This window comes from Amblyomma mixtum, chromosome 6 (assembly GCF_055824585.1).
Source record: "Amblyomma mixtum isolate Tamu chromosome 6, ASM5582458v1, whole genome shotgun sequence".
NCBI classification, from domain to species: Eukaryota; Metazoa; Arthropoda; class Arachnida; order Ixodida; family Ixodidae; genus Amblyomma; species Amblyomma mixtum.
Window position 1 is genome coordinate 118,449,142 of NC_143017.1, and position 22,786 is coordinate 118,471,927.

General features: G+C 50.9%; 1 protein-coding gene across 1 annotated transcript in view; it reads right to left on the reverse strand.

Moving 5' to 3' along the window:
• nsl1 (non-specific lethal 1) overlaps positions 1-22,786 on the reverse strand; it is a 97,297-nt gene that overhangs the window by 13,407 nt on the left and 61,104 nt on the right. The window contains exons 3-5 of the mRNA XM_089548950.1: positions 8,176-8,263; positions 6,391-6,497; positions 3,901-4,023 (exon numbers count right to left, since the gene is read on the reverse strand). Of these exons, the coding sequence (XP_089405076.1) occupies positions 3,901-4,023; positions 6,391-6,497; positions 8,176-8,263 (318 nt within the window). The remainder of the gene's footprint in view (positions 1-3,900; positions 4,024-6,390; positions 6,498-8,175; positions 8,264-22,786) is intronic.

Below are 22,786 nucleotides of genomic sequence, written 5' to 3' on the forward strand. Positions count from 1 at the left end.
CTAGTTCTTTCTTGGAGGTGCTGCTGCCACCTTTAGCAACTTATAAAAAATGTTACAAAATTGCTTATGCTACAATTTTATGGGGAAAAAAAATTCCTATTGTGACCTTCAGCTCGCCCGCATACTTTCGGATCCTCCGTGGGATCGCAACGGAAACGCGAAAGTTGATTTCTATCTTTGCCGAAACCCTTCCGGAGGCCCGCGGACACTGATGTTTATCTTTGTTGAGACTCTCTCAGTTTATCAACCCTCACGGAGTGTCACTGCTCTCCAGTTTAGTTAGCTTGTGGCGGTTTGGGTGCCCAACAGCACTGCGTTATGGCCGCACAGGCTGCATTCTCTTTGGACAGAGACAGTGATGACTCCTCCGACACTGAGCACGTTCCATCAACTGATTCTGAGTCAGAGGAGGTCAGCTCCTCAGCAGATAATGAGGATTTGAGCAGTTTGAGCTCCGACATCTCCGACCTCGGTGTACCCGGGCGAGAAGCCACGGCCTCCAATGGAACAAAGGTGATTTTTTCTCAGTCCCTTTTTTCCTTTCATGACTCCCAATCTGGGCAAGTCTCGGCCTCTGTGTTACCAGCGGATGCAAAAGAGGTCGACTACTTCAGGCTGTTTTTTGACGACTGTGTTCTGTCGTTGATCGTCACAGAAACGAACAAGCATGCCAGCGATAAGTCAGGCGCGCGTCTCTCCCGCGCATCGGGGCTAAGAGCCTGGGCACTCGTGGACCTCCCGGAGATTTACTGCTTTTTAGCGCTAGTGCTGCTGATGGGAGTGGTGTGGAAAAGCAGCCTGAGTGATTATTGGACAACCGACGCGATGGTGCAGACCCAGTTTTTTCGCAGTGTTTTTTCTGTGAACCGGGTCCTACTACTTTTGAGAGTGCTTCACTTCAGTTCAATTACAGACCGATCTGGCCGCCTAAGAGCCATCAGACCGATCATGGAAGCAGTTCAAGACAAATTTTCAAACCTTTTCCTCCCATTCCAAGACTTGTGCATTGACGACTCCCTGATACCTTGGAAAGGCCGGCTTTCGTTCCGGCAGTACATTCCATCAAAAAGACATCACTGCGGTGTGAAGATGTTTCTTATGTGCGACGTGAAGATAGGCTATGTGCTTCGCTTTACAGTCTACACAGGAGCTACGTCTAGTCCCCCAAAAGAAATGAACTTGGTTATGCAGGCTCTGTGGTGGCTGACCTGATGGAAGGTTTTCTGGGGAAAGGGCACTCCTTGTTCGTCGATAACTGATACACAAGTCCAGTGCTGTTCGAATTTTTGCAAGCAAACAAGACGAATGCCTGCGGAACAGTGCACATTAACAGGAAGGGGCTACCCTCTTTCAAGAAGAAAATGAAGAAGGGTGAGGTAGAAAGCTTTCACACCAGCAGCTTACATGCCCTGAAAAGGTGTGACAAGCGTGAGGTAACCATGCTTACCTCAATGCATGGACCCCAAATGCTAGATTTGGACAAGGTGGATGGATACGGCAACAGGAGAAAAGAAGAAAAAACCTGTACGTGTCCTAGAATATACAAAAAAAATGGGACTGGTGGACAGAGTTGATATGCAGCTAAGCTTCAGAGAGAGCATTAGGAAAACAATCAAATGGAACAAGAAATTTTTTTTCCATCTGCTTGACCTATCAGTGCTCCACGCGTTCATTCTGTTCCGTGAGAGCACTGGCGCCACGTTGAAGCATGTCGAATTTAGAAAGAGAGTTGTGGCCCAACTACCTGAAGAGTACCAGCCTCACATCCAGAGACCAAAGCGTGGAAGACGCAGCTTGGATAATAACCCTGCGCAACTGACAGAATGTGACTTTCCCGAGAAGGTGCCTCAGACCTCCGCCCAAGGTAGCCGCACCCAGCGACGGTGCCACGTTTGTGCCAACACGACTCGGCGACCCAAGCGAAGAGCAGACACTCATTTTATGTGCAAAGTTTGCGACAAGGCAATGTGCATTGATCCTTGCTTCATGGACTATCATACGCTTATGAACTACTGAACATTTTTGTCGTTTTTGTTGATGTCAATTCACTCATATATTTTCAAATTTTTTTTTGTTCTCCAAGGACTTCATACACTTCAGAATTACTGAAAATTTTTGTCGTCTATATTGGTGATAAATACTCTCACTGTATATTTCTCACCTCTTTATCTGGACTTTGCCATTTTTGTTTGTTCGTCAAGGGCCCTATGTAGTATTGAAAATTTTCGTCGTTTTCATTCATGCTGTGAATCGTCAATAAAAAAATTTGACACTGGGGGCGAATTTTTTTAGAGAATATTCAACACTCAAAGGGTTAACTAAAATTGCGGACTTCAAGAGGCGTTGAAAACTTGATAGAATAAAGCAGAATTCAAGCAAAAAAGAAAGCCTCCTCAATGGCGGGGCTCATATTGTCTGCAAGTCCTCACATCGTGCATACATCGCTGCAAGCTGGTAGTGTTCTCGGATGTTGTCCACTGCTAAAACTTGAATAGCAGTCAAAGTTCACGAAAATGATCTGGGCAGAGTTCTTTCATCCTGAACACACAAAGATGCAGTAGCGAAGCACATGGAAGGTGCACGGCTTCACAGAGACTGCTAGCAGAAGAAAATGGCGCTGCTTTTCAAAGCAAGGAGCTCATACCTGCCAGGAAATGCACCACATCTCCAACCGTTCTATCACAATACCATCAAAACGCCTTTCATTATACGCACACCACAGCAAAGTGCATATAATAAAGTATATGCCACCGGTTTCGGAACTGGTATTCGGCTTAGTCACTAGGCCTAATTACGGACGCCCGTGCTGATAGAGCGCTTATTTCAGCTGTTTGTCAGACCTTTATCACAATCTTTGCCTTTATGTTATGTTTCACGTGTCCCCCGTACAGTGCGTGCAATGCAGTTTCCATAGAGGCGGATTTGTTTTCGTGTTTTGAATTGGCCCAGTTGACCTGTTCGTCCACAATATGCTGATGGCTACCATCAAATGCCACGCTCATGAAATCGGCTGCTGCCAATCACCTGTGTGCATAATGTGCATCAGTTGTGAAGTGTCAGTTTGTTCACAAAACTGCTGACCCCTTCCTCCACCACACTGGCAATTAGAAGTTGACGTACAGTTATTTTTATGGTGAAATATTATTTTGGTTTGCCCGATTTTTCGGACTTTGCTGTTCCTAGAGTCTGAGAAATCTGTCGTCAACAGTGGAACTGTGCTCTTGCATGCAGCCCGGCTGACTAGCGAAAAAGCGAACAGCAAGCTGTTCGGTTTTTCAATTGCAACATGCACCAGAGCTTACCGGCAATTTGTTCTCGCAACTGTTCGTGTGGGAAAGGGACTGCCGACGCAAGCAAGCAGCGTAAACAGTGCGCTAATCTTCCCTTCCTGCCAACCAAACTACAGCAACAAATCACAAAGCAAGAAAATCTTACACGTTTATGATCTGCACAAACACACTCTAATGGCCACGAGTGTACTGAGGGCAATTAGCAGTCCAATAGTTAAGAAGACAGTAGTGTGCACTGCATTCGAACAGTCCATGGGTAAAACACAGATTTTATTCTTGCATTATTTGCTGGTTCTTGGAAGCCAGGAAGTGTCACAGTCTTTATTACTTCCTTGAACACACACACAGAAATAGAGCAAGTACCTAATGCAACAGCCCTTCCTACACTGCTCGTGCTTCATTCAGTGCAATGCACCAACTTGCAATCTGGTGCACCCCCCATTATAGAAGCTCATTTTATATTAGAGGAAACTCACAAGGAAAATCTGCAAAACTCTAAGCCTGCCTACATTCCAAGCTATCACTAAGCACATACGATTAAATGCCATTCTTTACACAACATTTGTTTACCAGCCAACAGGCAAAAGCAGAGGCAAATTACAACACTCACTTAAACTGTAAGAACCATCCGCACGTCTGAAAGAGCCATCGTAGCAGGACTCGTTTGTAGTCACTTCTCCATCCAGGTGTCGACGATAAGGCCGTTTCTTGTCGCCATGATGTCTCCTCATTTCTGCAAATAGGGGAATGAATCGTGCCAAGAAAGCTTAGCACAACTCTAGGTGATAACTAGCTGCTTTTGTATAATCGAAAATGCTTACCGCTAAACAGTGACTCTCTCCTCACTCAAATTCATAACAAAAGCACATTTTGGCTTGAAGCATGCCTATAAATATACAGTAGAACCCTGCTGTTACGTTCCTCAATGCTGCGTTTTCCCGGCAGCTACGTCGTTTTCTTCAGGTCCCAGCATAGGTTCCATAGGGTCCAATGTATTGGGAACCCCGCTGCTACATTGTAGCTGAGGAAACGTTCCCGCATAATACGTCGCAACCGGGCATGCCGAACCCGCCCGGGCAACGCCTGCCAACCGCCATTTTTATTTTTGACAAGTCTTGGCCGGGCTTGGCTACGAAACTGGCTGCAAGAAGCCACATGCGAGTTGGAGAGGCCGCCACTAGATGGCCATCCGCCTCGTGAACGTCGAAGTTGTAAACCGCATTTATCATGCTTTGATGGCGTCTCACAAGCGAAAGGCGTTTCCCCTCGAGAAAAAGCTGGACCTACTAAACACAGTCGACAGGCAGCCAGCGCAGCCTACGCGGAGCAGCGCGTAGAGCAGCCTATGATCATTTCAATGCTTGACGCTGTGCACTCCGTCGCTTCAGTGAGGACTGCAGTGAGCGCGTCAACTGCACAGCACTGCTGCGCGCGGTGTGGCTTTCGCATGGAAGAGGAAACTGCCATGGAAGATAAAGGGTAGTAAGCAGGCTCTTGTGATCAAGAGCTAACTGAGGCTATGGATTGCGCTGGGTGCCTCGGGAATCACATGTGGCGACCATGTTGCCATGGATGCTGCTGCCGTGACGTCAGGGTGCCAAGGCATCGCCGAGATCGTTGCGAACTCGGTACTGCGTGAAGCCGCTGACTGCGGTGACGATGAGGAGCACGAGCCGCATGATTCCTAGAGTTGGCAGATCCGATTTTTGGAGAAGCCGTCGCGGCTCTCGACCTTTTTTGCAGGCATGTGCGTCGCACTGCAAAGCGATGCTGACAGCAATGCGGCCTTCCAGGCTATTGAGAAACACGTGGTGCCTTCCAGTGAGCAAAAGAAACTGCAATCCACCATTCTGGATTTTTTAAAGTCCTAAGGTCACTTTGCAGAAATAAATTGTTTCAAGTCAAAGCTGCACTGTTTTCATTCATTTCTGGAGCTGTCCTCACTGTTGCGTTTTCCCGGCTGTTAAGTTTTTTTTTTCTCGGTCCGGTGAAAAAAAGTATGACCGGGGTTCTACCGTATTTTCTTTCTTTACCAGCTGCTTTAGCTCTTCTGCAAATGACAATGACAAAAAATGCTTATGCAAAGGTACGCAATGCAAGAACCCAGCAATAGCCACTGGATAAACTGTGCTTTGCGACTCCCCCCCTCCCTTGCCGTGCCACCAGTGCAATGCCCTCTTGTGTCATGCCCTGGCACCTCATCCTCGCCCACTATGGTGTGTCGTAGCTGTGGACCCTCACCCTCTGCATTCTCCCTCGCTCTCTCTGTCCGTCATTCCCACCTGCTGCATTGCACCAGTCCACACCCTGCCGGATCGCACCTGCCATTTTTTTCCCCATATGCCTCTCTCCTACACTTCACCACCACACTCCTACCTGCTTTGCTGTACGGATGTATACGCCCATGCCATGGATCTGGGGTGGTTTCTCCTGTTAAGTGATAGCAGTAAAGCCGAACAGGCATTCAAGTAATGTGACCCAAGTTTCAGTGCCAACTGTATGTGGGAGCGGCAAATGGAAGAAAAAAATAGCAAATGGGGATGTGGGATGGTTTGGTTTGGTTTTATGGGGTTTAACGTCCCAAAGCGACTAAGGCTATGAGAGACGCCGTAGTGGAGGGCTCCGGAAATTTCGACCACCTGCGGTTCTTTAACGTGCACTGACATCGCACAGTACACGGGCCTCTAGAATTTCTCCTCCAAAGAAATTCAACCGCCGCGGCCGGGATCGAACCCGCGTCTTTCGGGTCAGCAGCCGAGCACCATAACCACTGAGCCACCGCGGCGGCCAAAACGTGGGATGGGTCACACGATTCATTGGTCATGTGACCAATGACAACACGCACAACCTTGCTATGTGATGACAATTTTATGCAGACGACAATCATGAGGTCTGCCTATAACCAGCTCAATCCATAAAAAAGTGATGTTATTACAAGTGAAGCTTTTTCATTTGGGGAAACAACAGTGAAATATGTTTGTTTCTGTGGCAACCATCAGACTGCTGCATATTCTTAGCCCTTTAGTAACCAGTTCTGAGCAACCATGCCTCCTGCACCACAATCGAGAAGCACGGTTATTAATACAAGTGCGTAACTCACTTGCAGACGACAGAAGTGTCTGGGCAGCATTGTGGGCAAGCTTTCTGCTCTTTTTCCGCGCCTGGTCCACGGCGGTGATGCCTGTGACTTGTGCCAAGCGAGACTTCCTGCATCACAAAGCACAAGGCATGAAAAGACTTGCCAACAACATGACCAGCACTGGCTGCAACTAAGGAAAGAAAGTTGGGGCGTGCAAATATTCAATAACTTCAGGCATTCGGTCTGATAGTAAAGTATTCGAGATTCGATGAGGCCCAAATGTTTGGTATTCGAAATAGGTCGAAGTATTCCTCTCCAACGATGAACACTCCTGGAACGCTTGCTGCGTGTGGTTTCAGATCAGCGTACCTCCTCCGGGATGGTACCACAGTGTGTGTGCAGTCACTGCCTCACTCCATGGGCACTTCCTTGGCATACAACCCGCGTACCCCTCTGTATGCGAGTCCTAGCTGACCGTAGCTGCCGCAACCGCTCTTGTCCGCATGAAATTTGCTAACAATGCCCGACTGCGCGAGCACGAAAGACAGCTAGCATGAGACGCGTGGAGATGTGTGCCCTTTTCCGACACCTGACGCAGGGTGGTGTTGCCCGCGTGGCACATACGTAACATTGTCATGGAGTCACCGCTTAAAAGTAACGGCTGCACAATGACACCTGCAATTAAGAGAAGCAGTCAGAGGCCCCACACACGGGTCTCACGCCTTAGAAATACATAGCCACCGCATGTAGGTCGACCCCTCCCCCAATTTCAGATGTATGCAGAAAGTCGACACAGCTCCAATAAGCTTGACAAAGCTTCAATGCACTGTTTTTGTTGTTGTTTTTTCATGTAATGGCCTTATGTGTCAGAAAAATGCGATTTTGAAAATGCTTACTGTGCCGCTTGACATTTTTCCTAACCTATGCCAACCCTCCAAAGCCTTGCCTTCTAAAAAAGTGACCGACTCATGCTTTGTTCGAGGTAACAAGATCTAGAGCTACAGAAGTGGCTTTCACACGATCAGCAGACCAAGCCTGCAAAGAACACGGAAGTCACGCCCTGCCAAATGCACATTCTCAAAACGACAAGCCTCTGTTACACCTGTCGACTCTGTGCAGCAAAAGGATTGCCTTATTTTTTTTTTACAAATGGCAAGCTGGAAAATTGTGTGACACTGCATTAAGCACACAACTGCCATTATTCAAAACATGCCCCACAGATGCAGCTGTATAGCAGCAGTGACTAGGCAGCCAGTGAATTTGAAGAATGCACCTTTGTACACAAAGCGAGTTAAGTTAAGGAAGGCAGTACTGCCAACTTCACAGCATACAATAAATTACCATTATGCTTCCTTTCAAGATAAGCATCACACATTGCAGATAAAACCTTACTTGCCAGGTTCCACAGCCAGACCATTCAGAGCTGGGGGTGGTAAGCAAACTAGTGTCCTAACAGTGCATTTGGCATGCAGCTGACAAAGATGGTAGCAAAACAGTTTTCCCTGAAAGCACTGAATGCAGGCGTCCTTGGCATACCTAATGGCCCTTACAGGGGACAGCAAGTCACTACAGCCATAATTTAAGGCTATAACACAAGCACAACAAACAATATGAGCATGTTGCAATGAGAGAGTAGATGAGCAATGCAGCGAGAATGTCTTTTTGCTCAGCTTTTCAGACAGCCACATGTTTGTGGTTGACTTTCTTTACATGCAAATAGAGAGCAGGCTGCTACAAACTGCACCAGAATAAAAGATGCTAGCAAGAGCGTGCCAATGATTACACAGAAGCACGGTGCACACATACTTCCTTAGTGTTGCAGATGCTCTCAGGGCAAGCTTTTGGAGTTCTCCAGTCCGAAGAAGCATTTCGAAATGCAGGTTCAGTGGTATATCTGCAAAACACAACAAAGAATACAGAAAACCACACATTAGTTCCACTGAGGAATTGCACGCATGTACGCATGATGAAGGCACATCAATAAAACTTCAGGAATAAAACTTTAATAAATTTACTGCTTAGCACACAAAATGACTTGGGCCATCTTTGCTCAATTGCATATTAGATAAAATAACCCAGATATCGTACTGCTCGTCGAAACATTGCCGAAGATGGGCTGTCAGAAGTTCTATTCCATGGGCGGGTCTTTTTAGAACTTGTCACGGCCTACCTATCTTCGACGATGATTGAATTTTGATGGTGACATGCATGTCCCAAAGATGTGATCTTAACCTACATTTATTAGGCCCGTTTTGACACATTACTTCGTGAAACATTGAATATGACCCGTGTGACTATGTACGTGACCTTTAGTACTTTTGAATGTTTTATGCAATGACAATCAGCATAATGTTGCCGTTAACATTTTAGACAGCTTTTAGATCATGCTCTAACGCGCTCAGTTTTACATGTGAACTACTAACCAGACTGCAATAGAATTCAGTTCTGAGGCTAAAGCTCCACTACACTAAATAAAGCCAAGGTCACCGTCTATGGAGATTTCACCTTCATTTGACCTTCAGATAAAGGAAAGGTGCATTCATAACTGGCCCCAGGGACAGTGGACACCTTAGTTGCGCTTTAAGCTATGAAACTGATGAAGAGCGACTTCAAAGCAAACGAAAGGCGCGTAACTGGCCCCCTGGTACAGTGGACACCTCAGTGGTGCTTTAAGCTATGTGGCCGTAGTGACAGATGTGCGCTGCATGCCTTGGCATTGACTACGTTGTGGCAGAAACATGGCACTGAAGCCATAGGCTGTCGGCATTCATTGTGTTCACTGACGTAAGTGTTGCCAACATTTTAGACTCCGATTTTAAGAAAAGGAAGCGTGTGTACTGGCTCCCTGGGTCAGTAGACGCCTGAATTGGTGATGCTTTGAGGCACGTGGGGTGGTTAGAGGGAGATGTAGGCTGCATGCGTTAGTGCTGACAACGTTGTGGCAGACACACAGCACTGTAGCAATAGGCTGCAGTATTCATAGGGTGAGCAAACTCTCACGATGAACCATTAACTGCCACCTGCCAGGATGGCAGGGTGGGCACGCTGCCTATCCAGTGTCCGGAACACACTCAATGTTACAGACGCCAAGCCGCGTATAGCTGCCTGATACGACATAGTGTTTGCTCGCTAACCAGGTTCAGCAGTAGTTGAACCGCACCTAATTTTTTAGACCTTGTTTTAACCTTTTTTTACTACGGGCACGAACAAAGAAGGCCTTGCTGCCACAGAGCTCCTGCCACACAAAGCTAACGTAAAGGAGTATAGCTACCTTATGGGGTTCTTTAATGTGCACAGACAGTATGCACATATAACAACAAACAAAGCAGGTTGTCTCTTCAGCACATCTCAAAGCTGCTCTAAATGTAGTAGAGTGGCAAGCTGGGCTAGATGGTGCACTTCTTTGAAACGGGGTGCTGCACTAAGAGATATGGACAAGAGACAAAAATTCTTGGTATTGCCAGGGCCTTTGGGAACTGTGCCTACAAAGGGGACTGCACAGAGGCATTACCATAGAATTATAGGAGCAAATGAAAAAAACTGACATTTATGAGAACAGGACGCCCCACAGTATACTATGAAGCTTTTATTTCTTGTGCAACTTCCATAAGACCCCTGTATTCTGTCACGGTAATCATTTTTTTTTTTCTCTTTTTGTCGGCTACTACTTATGCGCCCACCTGAGTGACAACATGGCACTCTGGGAAGACAGCTCCAGACACCTGAAAAGTGCTAAGACTGGCCCTGTTAACAGCATTTAAAATGATGTTATCAAGTGCAAAGAATAGAAGAAAGGCGGTCCATCATTAACATGCCAGACTGCTTTGGCATACGGAATGTTTACATAAGACAAATGCACACCTCTGTGACAGGTGGGATTGTGCTAACTTGCCCCCACATGCTCAGACGAAAATTGACGCACCACTTGCGTTTTACAACACATACGCGCAATAAACACGCAAGCAGCGACGGAAGGTGGGTTTATTGCTGTCGGGCCCGCTGCGTACCAGCCTTCATGCCAGCTCTGGGGTACTCTCAGGCATGAGCGCACGGCGCAAGTGCGAACGCAGTGGCACCGCTCGATATGCCCACACACAGCCCCAACAGGCACAGGCATGCCGCCGCACATCACGGAGCAGCGCCGAGAGGGCGCGGGAGAGGACTTCGGGAAGGCCGCGGGGTGCAGTCCGCTCCGCGGAACAGCCGCCGCGCCTTCTCAGTCTCCTCCACTTTCTCATGACCTCCAACAGAGCCGATGACGACAAAGCACGAGCGCGCGCTTTTCCTCCCGCCATTTTTTTTTTTCCAACCCGCCGCCATTCAACGCGCGCCACCAGACGCCTCGCGACACAGCCACCAGATGGCGGGAGAGTCGCAGTTCGTCAAAGCTGGCGTGCTTTGTTCGCGACGGCGACAAGACACCCACCTAAAACACGCGACGCCAGACCAAACAGACGGCGGGTTAAAAGGCGGTGGCCGCTGTACGCGCTGCTCACTACAAAGTGGCGATCAAAGGCTTCTGCATTCGCTCAACTAATGATGCAACCCAGGGATGTAAATGCCTATTCAACCTCAAGTAGGACAGTGCTGCCCAGTGGAGGCCAGCTGTCAAACTTGTTTCGCTTTCTGCGCTGGGAATGGAAAATATATAAGAATAGTTTATCCGCAAAGACGCAAGCGGACGGAGCGCTGCCGCGTGCGCGCGCGCGCGCGCGGGGTGCTTTATCGATATTACGTTAACGACCGTTTCGATATGTGCAGCTTTCTCACAGCAGGCCAGCCGAGTGCGGCACATCGGCTGTTCGCAAAGCGGTCAGTAAACGGTCCGAAAACCAGCGCGCGTCGCGTCCTACGCAATGTCTGTCATTCAGGCAACCATTATGCAGCTGCGCCACTGCCGATACCTGAACACTGGTTACTACAGCTGGCTTTGCGCAACGTCGGCTCCCGGAAACAGGTGTGATTTGCTTCCGCAAGCAGATAAATGCGGCACGGTGAAAGAAGCACCCGAATGAGCTCACCCTCCCCGACAGCGCGCACACGTTCCAACAACGAATGCGTGCATGACGCGTTACTCCCGCCTAAAGTTTGCAAACGGAAGAAGCGAAGCGAGAGAAAGGAATACGTTTGATACAAAAAGAAACAGATGGAACGAGGCCACTTACGCGGAATGTCGCAATTCCGCTCGGTGATCGCTGAGGAATCGCGACGCTTACCCTTCCTGTCTGGAAAGCGACCAAGTACGACATAGCGGGCTCGCATCAAGGAGGCCCGAGTCGTAGACAAAACCGTTCGAGTAGCAGTTAAATACGTGGTTCAATACCACCCGTACCATAACTGCCGATCGAACAGTTCGATTTCGAACGTCTTGCCGCTTGTTGCTTAGTAACCGACCGCGTAACTGCAAATAATAAAAAATAATGGCGGAGTTAAGATTCAACACAGAAAGTGTGTGAATATGCTCTGGTGCTCGCTGCAAAGCAACGAACCGTTCGATTTCGATTTAGCCCACTACTTCAGCAGTTCGGCCGCTAAAATTTTGGGGATGCTTAGCCGCTAGGCTTAGGTTTCGCAGTAAGCCATCCGACGCACAGGCGGTACATACATTATCTAGCTGTTTACCTGTAGAATATGGTGGGAAACAAGATTTTTCGCGGCACTCACATTTTATAACCTCCTGTGCACAAGGAGCGAAATGACACAGTGGGCATTACAGCAAACCGCAAAGCATGCTGACTTCAGCGTGAGCTTGCAGCCCCACTGTTAAAGGTCTTCCGTTATCTCCCGATCAGGTGTTTAGATGAAGAATCACTCTTCAGGACATTGGGCGACATTGTGTCCACTATTTGGGTACAATCCTCGCTTCATACGACCACTCGAGTTCAAAAACTAAACAGAAGAACGGAAAGTAGCAAGCGTGACTGACATGCTAAAGTAATAGCTACCTACACCGGCATTAAGACTTGAGACAAGAAGCCAGAGCTTACAGGGGCATAGAGGACAACTCCATGAAATTATTCTGCCTCCCCGGACGCCTGCGTGCGGACCCGGAGGTGGCTGCCGCGCCATATTCGGCGGAAATAAATGTTCTTCCTCCTCCTCCTCTCAGCAAAAAAATGGATTCTCTGCTCTTGCCGTGTTTCGTGACGTTTGTCTGGCAGCAAAAGAGGCATTTATCGCCCAGAAAATTGGATTTAAAAATCTTCCCGCCAGTCGATTCAAACTCGTGACGTCCTCGCCGTAAAGGACAGGTTGTTGCCATTTTTAAGTAAATGGAGGCATAGCGTAGCCTCTGTGATTCGTGACAAAACGGTGTCGACGCATGAATTTTACTGGCAAAAACGGACGGCGATGGCGACACCTGTGTTTCGTTTTCGGGTCTTTTCCGTTTCCGGTGAGAGTGGTCTCTCCATACTAGTTAGAAAGCAGTACCCCATCGATGCAGGCTGACTTCAATTTTTGTCCTCAGCGTATCGCATTTGTCAGAAATTTTAGAGCTCAGGGGGTTTGCTTAGGCAGGACCAGAAATCTTCTTAGCTTCATGAAATTTGCAGCGCTGGAGGTGCATTACGAGCCACACAGTGTGGCTCAAGAGAAAACCCCCTGGGCTCCAAACTTTTGACAAAGGCTGTACCTTTAATGGGACTTGACACGAGCAAAGATGCCATGGTAAAATTATTAGTGGCTCATTCACAATGAAACGAAAACGGTTTGGTTTGGTTTGGTTTGTGGGGTTTAACGTCCCAAAGCGACTAAGGCTATGAGAGACGCCGTAGTGGAGGGCTCCGGAAATTTCGACCACCTGGGGTTCTTTAACGTGCACTGACATCGCACAGTACACGAGCCTCTGGAATTTCTCCTCCAAAGAAATTCAACCGCCGCGGCCGGGTTCGGACCCGCGTCTTTCGGGTCAGCAGCCGAGCACCATAACCACTGAGCCACCGCGGAAACGACGGAGAAGACGCTGCTAGCCGCGGCATCTGACCTGAGCTGCGGCAGGTGAAAATAAAAGGGGCAGAGAGGTGGAAAGAAAGAGGAGAGCGATACCGCAGTAAAACGCAATGCGGGTTCCGCACGACACACACAACTGAAAAAAAAAAAAAAAAAAACAGCGCGGGTCGCACGCGCAAGTGAGTATAAAAGGAAAAGGGCGATGCTTCGGGAGAGACGGGAGCGATTGTGCCCCCTCTAGAATCGCCGCCAGGCACACGACATCTTTCTTCTCCCCCTCACCAAGTTTCGCAAGTGGTGGGCGACGCTACCCCTCCCGACTCGATCACCCCGGCGTGACAGGAGCGCGGCAGAAAATATACAGAGAGATGTGAAATATGCGACAAGCGCTTATTCTGTCAAAAGCAACTGCTGGAAAACATTTTGCTTTCTCTTCTAGTGTCGCTGCGCCACGTCGCGAAAGCAAGTCGCACGAACTCTGCGTTAACTAATCAAGAGGTAACGGGGTGAAGAATACCGCCATGCAGCAGACGAGGCAGATGGGAGAGCCTACCTGACGGTCTCAACGAACTAAGCGCCCACAGCAGCGGCAGAAGGCGAATAGCAACTTGTTTAGCTAGATACACAGGAGATGAGTGCCATTCCGAGCTCGACGTATGTACGTGGAGCAAAAGCGAAACAATGCCCGGATTTCGACGCGCGTCTCACGAGGCTAGGTACCGAGCGGCGGGGGCGATTTTTAGTCACTCCAGCGGTTCCGGCATCCGACGTCATCGACGGCGCGCCTTCGAAAGGAGGGCCGGGGGCGTCTTTTATCGGGTCCGGCCCGCGCACACAGCCGGAGAGATGCAGGCGGAAAAAGGCAAACAAAACAAGAACAGCAGTGAAGCGGCTCCGCAGGCCGGCGACGGACCCTGGACGAGGTGGGTGAACGGGAACATCTGTCCGTCTCACCCGCCCTCCGCAGAAGCACGCTCAGGCGGCCGCTCATGACGACGACGACGCGCCGACTCGCGAGGACGGCGCTGTACTTACTGTACGCGAACACAGGGGCAAAAGGAACTCGTCGTTGGGTCCCGCACGCAAGAACCAAGTACGGTACGCGCGGCCCCTCCCCGAGAAACGGAAGCAGTAGCAGCGTCGCAATGCTTGCGGTCTGGCATGGGAACTTGGCAGCGCTCGTCGAGCGACGCGGCACAGGGGAGACATCACAACGCGCAGTCGGCCACCCTTGTCTACTCCCGTTGGCGTCCTCGCCTCTGCCCAGTAGCTTCTAGAGCATATTCCAAGCCACCTCTTAAACCTGCCTGCCCGATTTAAGACCCACAGTTATGCCACTTAAGTGATGTTAGAAAAAACTTAAGGGGGCGGTATGACGCCATAGCGTTAATGCCCATACGCGCGGAATTGGTCACTCTCTACATTCACACATGGCTGCGGGTCCTCGTACTTTTCGCGCAAAACAGGGCGACCGCCGGGCGCCAACATGGCCCCAAGGTCGCCGGCTGAGCAGCCTGAGCGGACTGCTGCGCAGACAGGGAAGCGCAGCAAGACGGGCGGAAGGAAAAAAAAATGTCTGGCGATTGAGCATTCCTAAGCACGAAAAAATTCAAGGGGGGGGGGGGGGGGGGGGGCACTTTGTTGACCTAAAGTGAGGTGAAGCGGAAGCCTTAAGCGCGGTGTTACTGCTTGTCTCACTGATATGTGGTTAAGATGTTAAGCTTCGCCTCTACGAGTGGAACGCGACAGCGTTTTGTAACACTGCCAGGGAGTCCACAGAACGCCATGGCCCGTTCGGCTCTACGCCTTGCTCGTCGGTAAATTGGTTTTTGAGGAAAGGAAATATATCTGTCTCGCATATCTCGGTGGACACCTGAACCTCGCCGTAAGAGAAGGGAGGAAGATGGGAGTGAACAAAGACACCGTATTCACTAGACGCGCCTTTGTTCTTTCCAAACCATCGTGCTGCCATGGCGGAGTGGTTAGCGTGCTTGTCTCGCGCTCCGGAGACCCTGGTTCGATTCCCCAACTCGACAAATTTCCTACTCGTTTTATTTATCTTTCTGGTCTTACTAGAAAGGTTACTTAAGTTAATTGAAGTGGGACTAACCCAGTCTCACTTACTTCGAGCATCACTATATATACCATCCCTTTAATTGGTAGCATGGTTACTAGCCAAAATACAATTGGCCGCGTTTGAAATTCGCGCACTGTGACGTCATGACCATTTCGATCAATTTAAAAGCGTGACATTTCTGTCGACAACTCGTGCTTACAACGATGAGGCATTAAAGGCTTCCGCCTTAATAATGTGCGAAAGCGCGCTTTTCTGCAGGCGGATGCCACCGCCACGCGCCTCAAAGCGCGATTGAGGTGTCCACTGACCCAGGGAGCCAGTTATGCGCCTCTCCTTTACTCACAATCAACAGAGCCTAAACCTTCCGCTGGTTTCGAAAAAAAGAAATGCGCACAACTGCCTCAGTTTGCAGGTGGACGCCACCGACTACTCGCAGCGCGACTGAGGTGTCCACTGACCCGTGAGCCAGTTACACTTGCTACTCAGAGGCTTCGCACGCACGCAGTACACACACCGCTGAAACCAAGCGCTAGAAGTGAACTGCCATGGTGCCGCGCGAGACCAGGGCCCGAGAAGGGAACGAGCAAAGCAGCGGCCTGCCAGGCTTCCGACGCGCACCCGCCGGCACTGGTGCAAGCGCCAGCAGCCAGCACGCGTGTGCGTGCGCGCCATGCGGAAGAGGCGTCTCCTCCGCTTTTGCTCTTTGGCGAACAGGCGGCCGCCGCGTGATGCAATACCTGGAAGTGCGCCGACCACCGAAACGGCCGCACGCGCAGGCGGCTCTCTGCGTTTCCTCGCGACAAACGACGACCGATACGGGAGGGCAGAACCGGATCAAGAAAGATGTTGGAGCCGACACGTCGGTGCGCGACGTCAGGCGCTCGAAACCTACGGAACGCCGTTAGCTGTGTGGGGTTTGAGCGCGCACGCGAGTGTCAGCAGGCAGTCGCTGCGCCTACATAAAGGTTTTTATCGAACTGGCTGCGCTCGCCGCACTAGTTCCGTAAAGTTCCGCGGCGGCTCACGTGCAGCTTAGCACTGGCTGCTTCCAAAGCAGATGGTCGAGTGCAGGCCTGGTCGTCTGCTAGTCTTGGCGTCGCCACCAAACTGCAGCCAACTGCGTGCCGCCGCCGATACTTGCGCCAAAATTCCCAACCACGTGAAGCATTTACAAGAACGAATCAGCCCCAGAAAATCGTCGTTTCACGGAAGAAAAAAGTCGTTGCATGTCTACACAAAAAAAATTCGCTGTGGCTTAGCTTGTTTAAGCCCGGTAATTGCGAAAGCAATATCCGTACGTACGCCATGGTACAGCTGGTAGTGTAGCTGGTGGTGGTGCTTGTGGTTAGACTTGTGGTGATGCATCGGTTATATAATCCAAACCAATCCAATCACATGCAATCCAATCCACTCCAATCTAATGTAATCCAATCCACTCCTATCCAATCCAATGTAATCGAATCTAATGTAATGCAATCAAGGTCAAATGAAGGTCAATGGTGGTCACCGCCGCGGCACGATGGTGGTCACTGGCCGCGGCACGGCAACGGCGTGAAAGTGCAAGTAGTATTGCTTTCGCAATAAAACACGAATAGCCGTTGAAATGCCGCCCGCGAGGCTCAACTTGACCGCTTAGGTTTACAATTATACTACCACAAACAGTTTCTCACCTGCCCCGCCGCGGTGGCTCAGTGGTTATGACGCTCGGCTGCTGACCCGAAAGACGCGGGTTCGATCCCGGCCGCGGCGGCCGAATTTCGATGAAGGCGAAATTCTAGAGGCCCGTCAGTGCACGTTAAAGAATCTCGGGTGGTCGAAATTTCCGGAGCCCTTCACTACGGCGTCCTCATAGCCTGAGTTGCTTTGCGACGTTAAACCCCAATAAACCAAACCAGTTTCTCATCTCCTCCTTTCAAGAAAGAACTGTCATCATTTCATTAAGCGACTACTGTCATATCTTCTTCTTCGCTGCTCCGACCCACACATGGGCGCCGCCATATTGGCGCACTACAGCTCCACTTCGACTTCGGAGAGTGCGAGCCAGCCAAAAACTCGTGCTAGTTGTACTAGGCTGGCGCTTTTTCAGAACGAAGATGGAAGTGCAGTGCAGCGCAGCGCGCGCGATGCATTCCTTGAACTGGTGCAGAAAGTCCAGCCAAATCGAAAAGACCTCTAGAGAACAGCTCGCTCCGAAAAGAACCGCCCGTATCGCCCTCCAAGTTCGGACTCGGGAGGGGTCCTCAACAGCGGGACTGCTGACAACCAGGCGAGAACACGGGCATCCGGATTCCCAGAAAAGCGGCGTGCCGCGGGCGCCTGGCGGCCGGGCCAGAAGAAAGGGAAATCTGAAGCCACGCGCAATCCCGTGCCACAGCGATGCACTCGGAACCCGTTCGCCAGCATAAAACTCCTCTTTCTCCCCTTTCCCCTCTCCCGCTATGAAAGGCAGCGGGGCACCGCATACAGAAAAGCAGCAAAAGGCCATCTCGAGAAGCGCTAGTCTTCTGGCCATGCAACAATTAAGCGAAACCGATTTTGCTTTTCCAGCTCTAACCTGAGCGCATCTACAATTGGAATCCTTGCTGGTGGACGCATATTCGACGGGCGGCCGACCTACTGAAAAATTACGAGGGACTTTAGCGGCTAAAGTGGTGAAAGGCGAAAGCCTGAGTGCTGCATTCTGCTACGCGATTGTTCACTTCACATTCTGTTGATGCATTAATTAACTGCCAATTAATGACGCTTTGCCTTTAGGAGTGGAACGCGACAGCGTGTTGTAGCGCTGCCAGGGAGTCCACGGAACGCCGCCACACGTTCGGCGCGATGCGTTGCCCTTTGAACGCAACGCTTGTTGAGGAAAGGAAATGGCGCTGTAATTCGCTGTCATCTCGGTGGACACCTGAACCGCACCGTACAGGAAGGGAGGAAGTGGAGTGAAAGAAGAAAGAGAAAGAGGGGTCGTAATGAAGAAAATGAAAATTGTATTTGAGGAAAGGAAACTACACAGTAACTGTCTCACATATTTCGGTGGACACCCGTCATAATTCGCGCGCAGTGACGTCACGACCATTTCGACCAATCTGAAACGCGGCCTAATTATTTTAACACGTCTTGGTTAGGACAGTATGAGCCATTAAATGCTTTCGCCTTAATATATTACTAAAAATGTAGCTCGAAACACAGCACGAAACGAAGAGGACACACCAAATGCACTAACTTTCAACGCATGTGGTGTCCTTTTCGTTTTGTGCTGTTTCGAGCGATACATTTTTCGTCATGGTATACCAACGCGTCCCAAAGCTACCCTTATCTACTGAACACACCTGTGTCGGCGGTCAGCAGAATGGATCAGTTGAATTCACCGACCTGAAAGCCTGTCACACTGCGACCACATCAGGTCGTCGTGTCAGCGCCGTTGTTGACCTAGTAGTGTGCCGGCTAGTTCGCCCGGTCGTCGGTGTCACTTTTCAAAGGCCGTGCCGGGTGAAGCCACGTAATTAAAGGGACTTACGGCAACGCCAACTTGTGGCATATGGTACAGCCTTTGTCAAAAGTTTGGAGCCCAGGGGTTTTGCTTCTGAGCTTCACTGTGTGGTTCGTGATGCATCTCCAGCGCTCCAAATTTCCTCTGAGTGAGAAGATTTCTGGTTCTGTCTCCTTCAATGGGTAGGACTTCCCAGAATGCTTCAGGAATCCCACTGCAAGGCTAAGGAGTAAACCCCCTGGGCTCTAAACCTTCGACAAAGACTGTACGTTCCGCACAGCAACGAATCGCGCAACCTTCGGGACATAGCCGAGAAACACGAAAGCAGCACAAGCATGGTCACGCCCCTCATCATCCCACTCCTACAGTTACTAGGTGGGCGATCTCGTTTTGTGAGGAAAGCCAGCAGTCGGCCAGTCCAACTCGGGAAATGAGTCGTTCCTGACAGCACATTGGCGAGGTATTGATCAATGGCATCGCCACTGCGGCGCGTGCTACCCGACACGCCCCGGGGACCCAACCGCCGGAGAGCGGAAGCCGCCGTACGCTCGGCAAGAAGCCGGCCGGCGGCAGAGCGCGGCGTCGTCACACGCGACCGACGCCTACCCCGAGCGCTGGCAGCTCGCGAGTGGCGCGTCGTCACGGCCGGCGGCAGGGAGGTCGTGCGACGACGCAGGCGCAGCAGGAGCGGCGCAGCGCGGCGGCCCCACCAGCCGCACTGCCGTGGTCGGGACGCCACGCCGAGGCGGCGGAGGTTCGTCGACCTCGTTTTCCTCCCTCCCGGGAAGCCGCGCGCTCCCTGAGCTTCCTCCTCCCAAGGGCTCCCCTCCGAAACCTTTCTTTCCCCACCCGGCCCCACCACCACCACTGCCCACCCGGGCTTCCAGAAACGGCCCCCCTCGATCGATGACACGGCACGAATACGGAACGGTGCTGGGTGCACGCAGGGGAACCCGTGCATTCGACCCTGTACCTGCCCAATGTCCCCGTTCTTTGATAGCGCCGTCGACCTCGCGGTGCACGTACCAGGTGGAACGCCGGGGCGACCCCGTTGGTGCAGCGCGACGGCACACGCTATGCGCGCTGGGCAACGTTTTCCACAGAGTTTGAACTCTCCCTCGCTGCGGTCTTCCAACACATCGCACTGCGGCAGCTGTATAAAACACCTAGGTACAACTGGAGCACCCGGAGGTCGGCCAGAGGAATTTGGATGCGCCAATGGCCGGTCTGTCAATGCCACCGCCGCACCATAAGACCTCAAATGGGGATTCAGCACGTCGATTCACCATGTCGAGGGTGGGAATAAGCACCTACTCGCTTCTACGCGAGCGAAACTCACTCCAGAACCGCACCAATCTGGCTCAATCGAACACAACTGTTAAACTCCGAAAACAAACGCGGCGGCGTACGCTAAAAGAAAAACTATGAATGCCTGCAAGTTTTATGACTCCAGCGGACGGCACAGGAATTTCACCAAAGCCGTTTCCGAAACTTTTTTGGAAGCCGCAGTTTTTTATAAATTCAACTCTCTCTCCTCGGATGATGTCAGGCCAGCCATACATGACTCACTGAATTCCCCATCGAACGACCAAGCCACGTCACGTCGCCGAGACTCGGCGCGTAGCTAAGCAAATAGCACTCACACTAAACTGACTGTCGCACTGACGCGGCTGAGGCTCTGAAGAGACGCGGCAGTCTTATCGCGGCACGGCAGGTCCTCGTGTGAAGCTCCGGCGGCCCACTTATCGCTCCAGTGGCTACACATCTTGTCCCATAAGCACCGACGGCGCTCCCGTCTCAGTCGCCCCGCTATCTCGCGCGCGCATTTCGCAACGACCGGTGAGCCTCAACAAAATTAGCATTCGGGTGGAATGCGCTCGCGCAGAAGGCTGCGCTCCGAACTCGCTGCCGAGACCGGGCCTCGCCGTGACCGGCCGGCCGACCTCAGCAGCGTGCACAGCATCGACCGTTCAAACGCACGCAATTTTCGAAAGCGGCAAGGACGCGGATGTGTGAGTGGCGCACACCACGCGAGCTCCGACTAAACTGCACCACAGCACCGGCGTTTTCAATTAAGGGGAGCGAGCGAGATCGAAACGATGAACCTGACATCCCTGCATATACTAGAAACGGTTTGGAAACAGACGAACTTGCCTCACAAGGGTAAAGTCTAAAGTGTGCTCTCATATGACTACGACCACCACCAAGACTTCCAGTCGACAAGTGTACAAAAGCCGTTCAAAGGGAACAGCAACCGGTACGCATAAAAAGACGAATTTCTCGGTCATGCCTCTGCCAGATTTGAAAACAACCTTAGGATATCATACGCAGAGAGGAAAACCACAACACATGCTTCGCTGTAATTCTTACGCTAGGCACGCGACACTTCGACCTCTAGCAAGGCGAGGTGCAACTCACGACAAAAAAATCCACGTCAGCCATAACTCCTGCATTCTAATACACGCCCTACCGTCGTAACAAATAAAACCTAGACATCGAAATTACTCCGTAATTTAAATTTCGTTAACGTCAACATTCGGCACGTGTCAATACACAGCGCTATTCCCAACCATGACCAAACTGACAAAGACGAACGGATTTTGCCCGCTTTTCCCGAACACCCCTACTCGAACCGAGAGAAGCGCGACGTTAACCCTCGGCATTCTGCACAGGGTCCCCGGCCCGAAAAGCTGCGAGGCGCCGACAGCGTCCCCAGACGGTTGCGAAACCGGCAGCCCAGGGCTGCGATGCAAAGGGCAGCGGAGGAGCGAGCGGCGGTGGCAGAGACTACAGCCCCGCAGCCATTGCGCAAGCTGTTTGCGTTCCGGAACGTCAGCGGCGGCCACCGCTAGGCGACGTGGCCCAAGATTATTAGTGACGCTGCGCTTCTCCGGTGCGACCAGGCGACTGGGGCGCGACGGCGGCAGGGTGCCCGAAAAACAATGTAGCCCGTGTCAACGCACCGCTCGGTCACAGCGGAGCCGCCGGGGTGCCCGCCTTTTTCAATGCGAGCTACAGAAACACACAATAAGAGGCTCAAACTTTGCAAACCCCTACTTGCATTGCGTGTGGCAGCTTTCTTTGCCTAGTATGTGTGACAGAGCTGGCGGCTGTTTGGACTGCGTCAGCCACTCGCGGCGCCATTTAGGTCGTAAACAGAAACACTGAATTTCCAGTCTCGTAAATTTCACTTACGGTTTTGTTTACGCCTGCATAAGAGAAAAACATCAGTCGTGCATAATAAACACCAAAGTAACCGACATTCCATAATTTCTGACCCCCCCTTTCGTTCTTGACCTGAAAACAACCTTTGAACGTCGCGTGCTTTTGACGCATCTCCGGAGCGACGTAACGAAGCGAACTTCAAATACGCCACGTTCTATCGCTAAATATTTGTGACGCGGTCATCGCCAGACTAGGCAAAAGCTTCGTGTGCCTTTCATTTGCCGCGAGCTTGAAACGCTAGCGACGGCGACGGATATGTGATGAAGCGGGCGGCCCCCTATTCGACGGACACCGCCACGTTACTACAAAAAAGCGGCTCTAGGAAGCTCAGTAAACAGTTGAGAATAGCGCATACACGCTTACGTACGCTAAACGAAAGCACTTCGCAGGACGTTAGCTGTGCCACGACCGCACATTTAGTTCGGCGTATGCAAGCGAAGACACAACGATACCTTTGGCCACAGTGGCGCCATCTCGTTTTCAAAACGCGCTCCCCAAGAGACTGGCCATGGCCAACTTCATCGGCGCGTGCGAGTGGCCGTAAACAACGCTTTTCGTTTCGCCTTTAACAGGAACGGCATAATCGTCAAACGAAATAATAAACAGAGCAAATGTATCGCTCATACATTATGCTCTAGGCGAGATGAGACGAAGCGAAAGCGCGATGCCCCATTTATTGC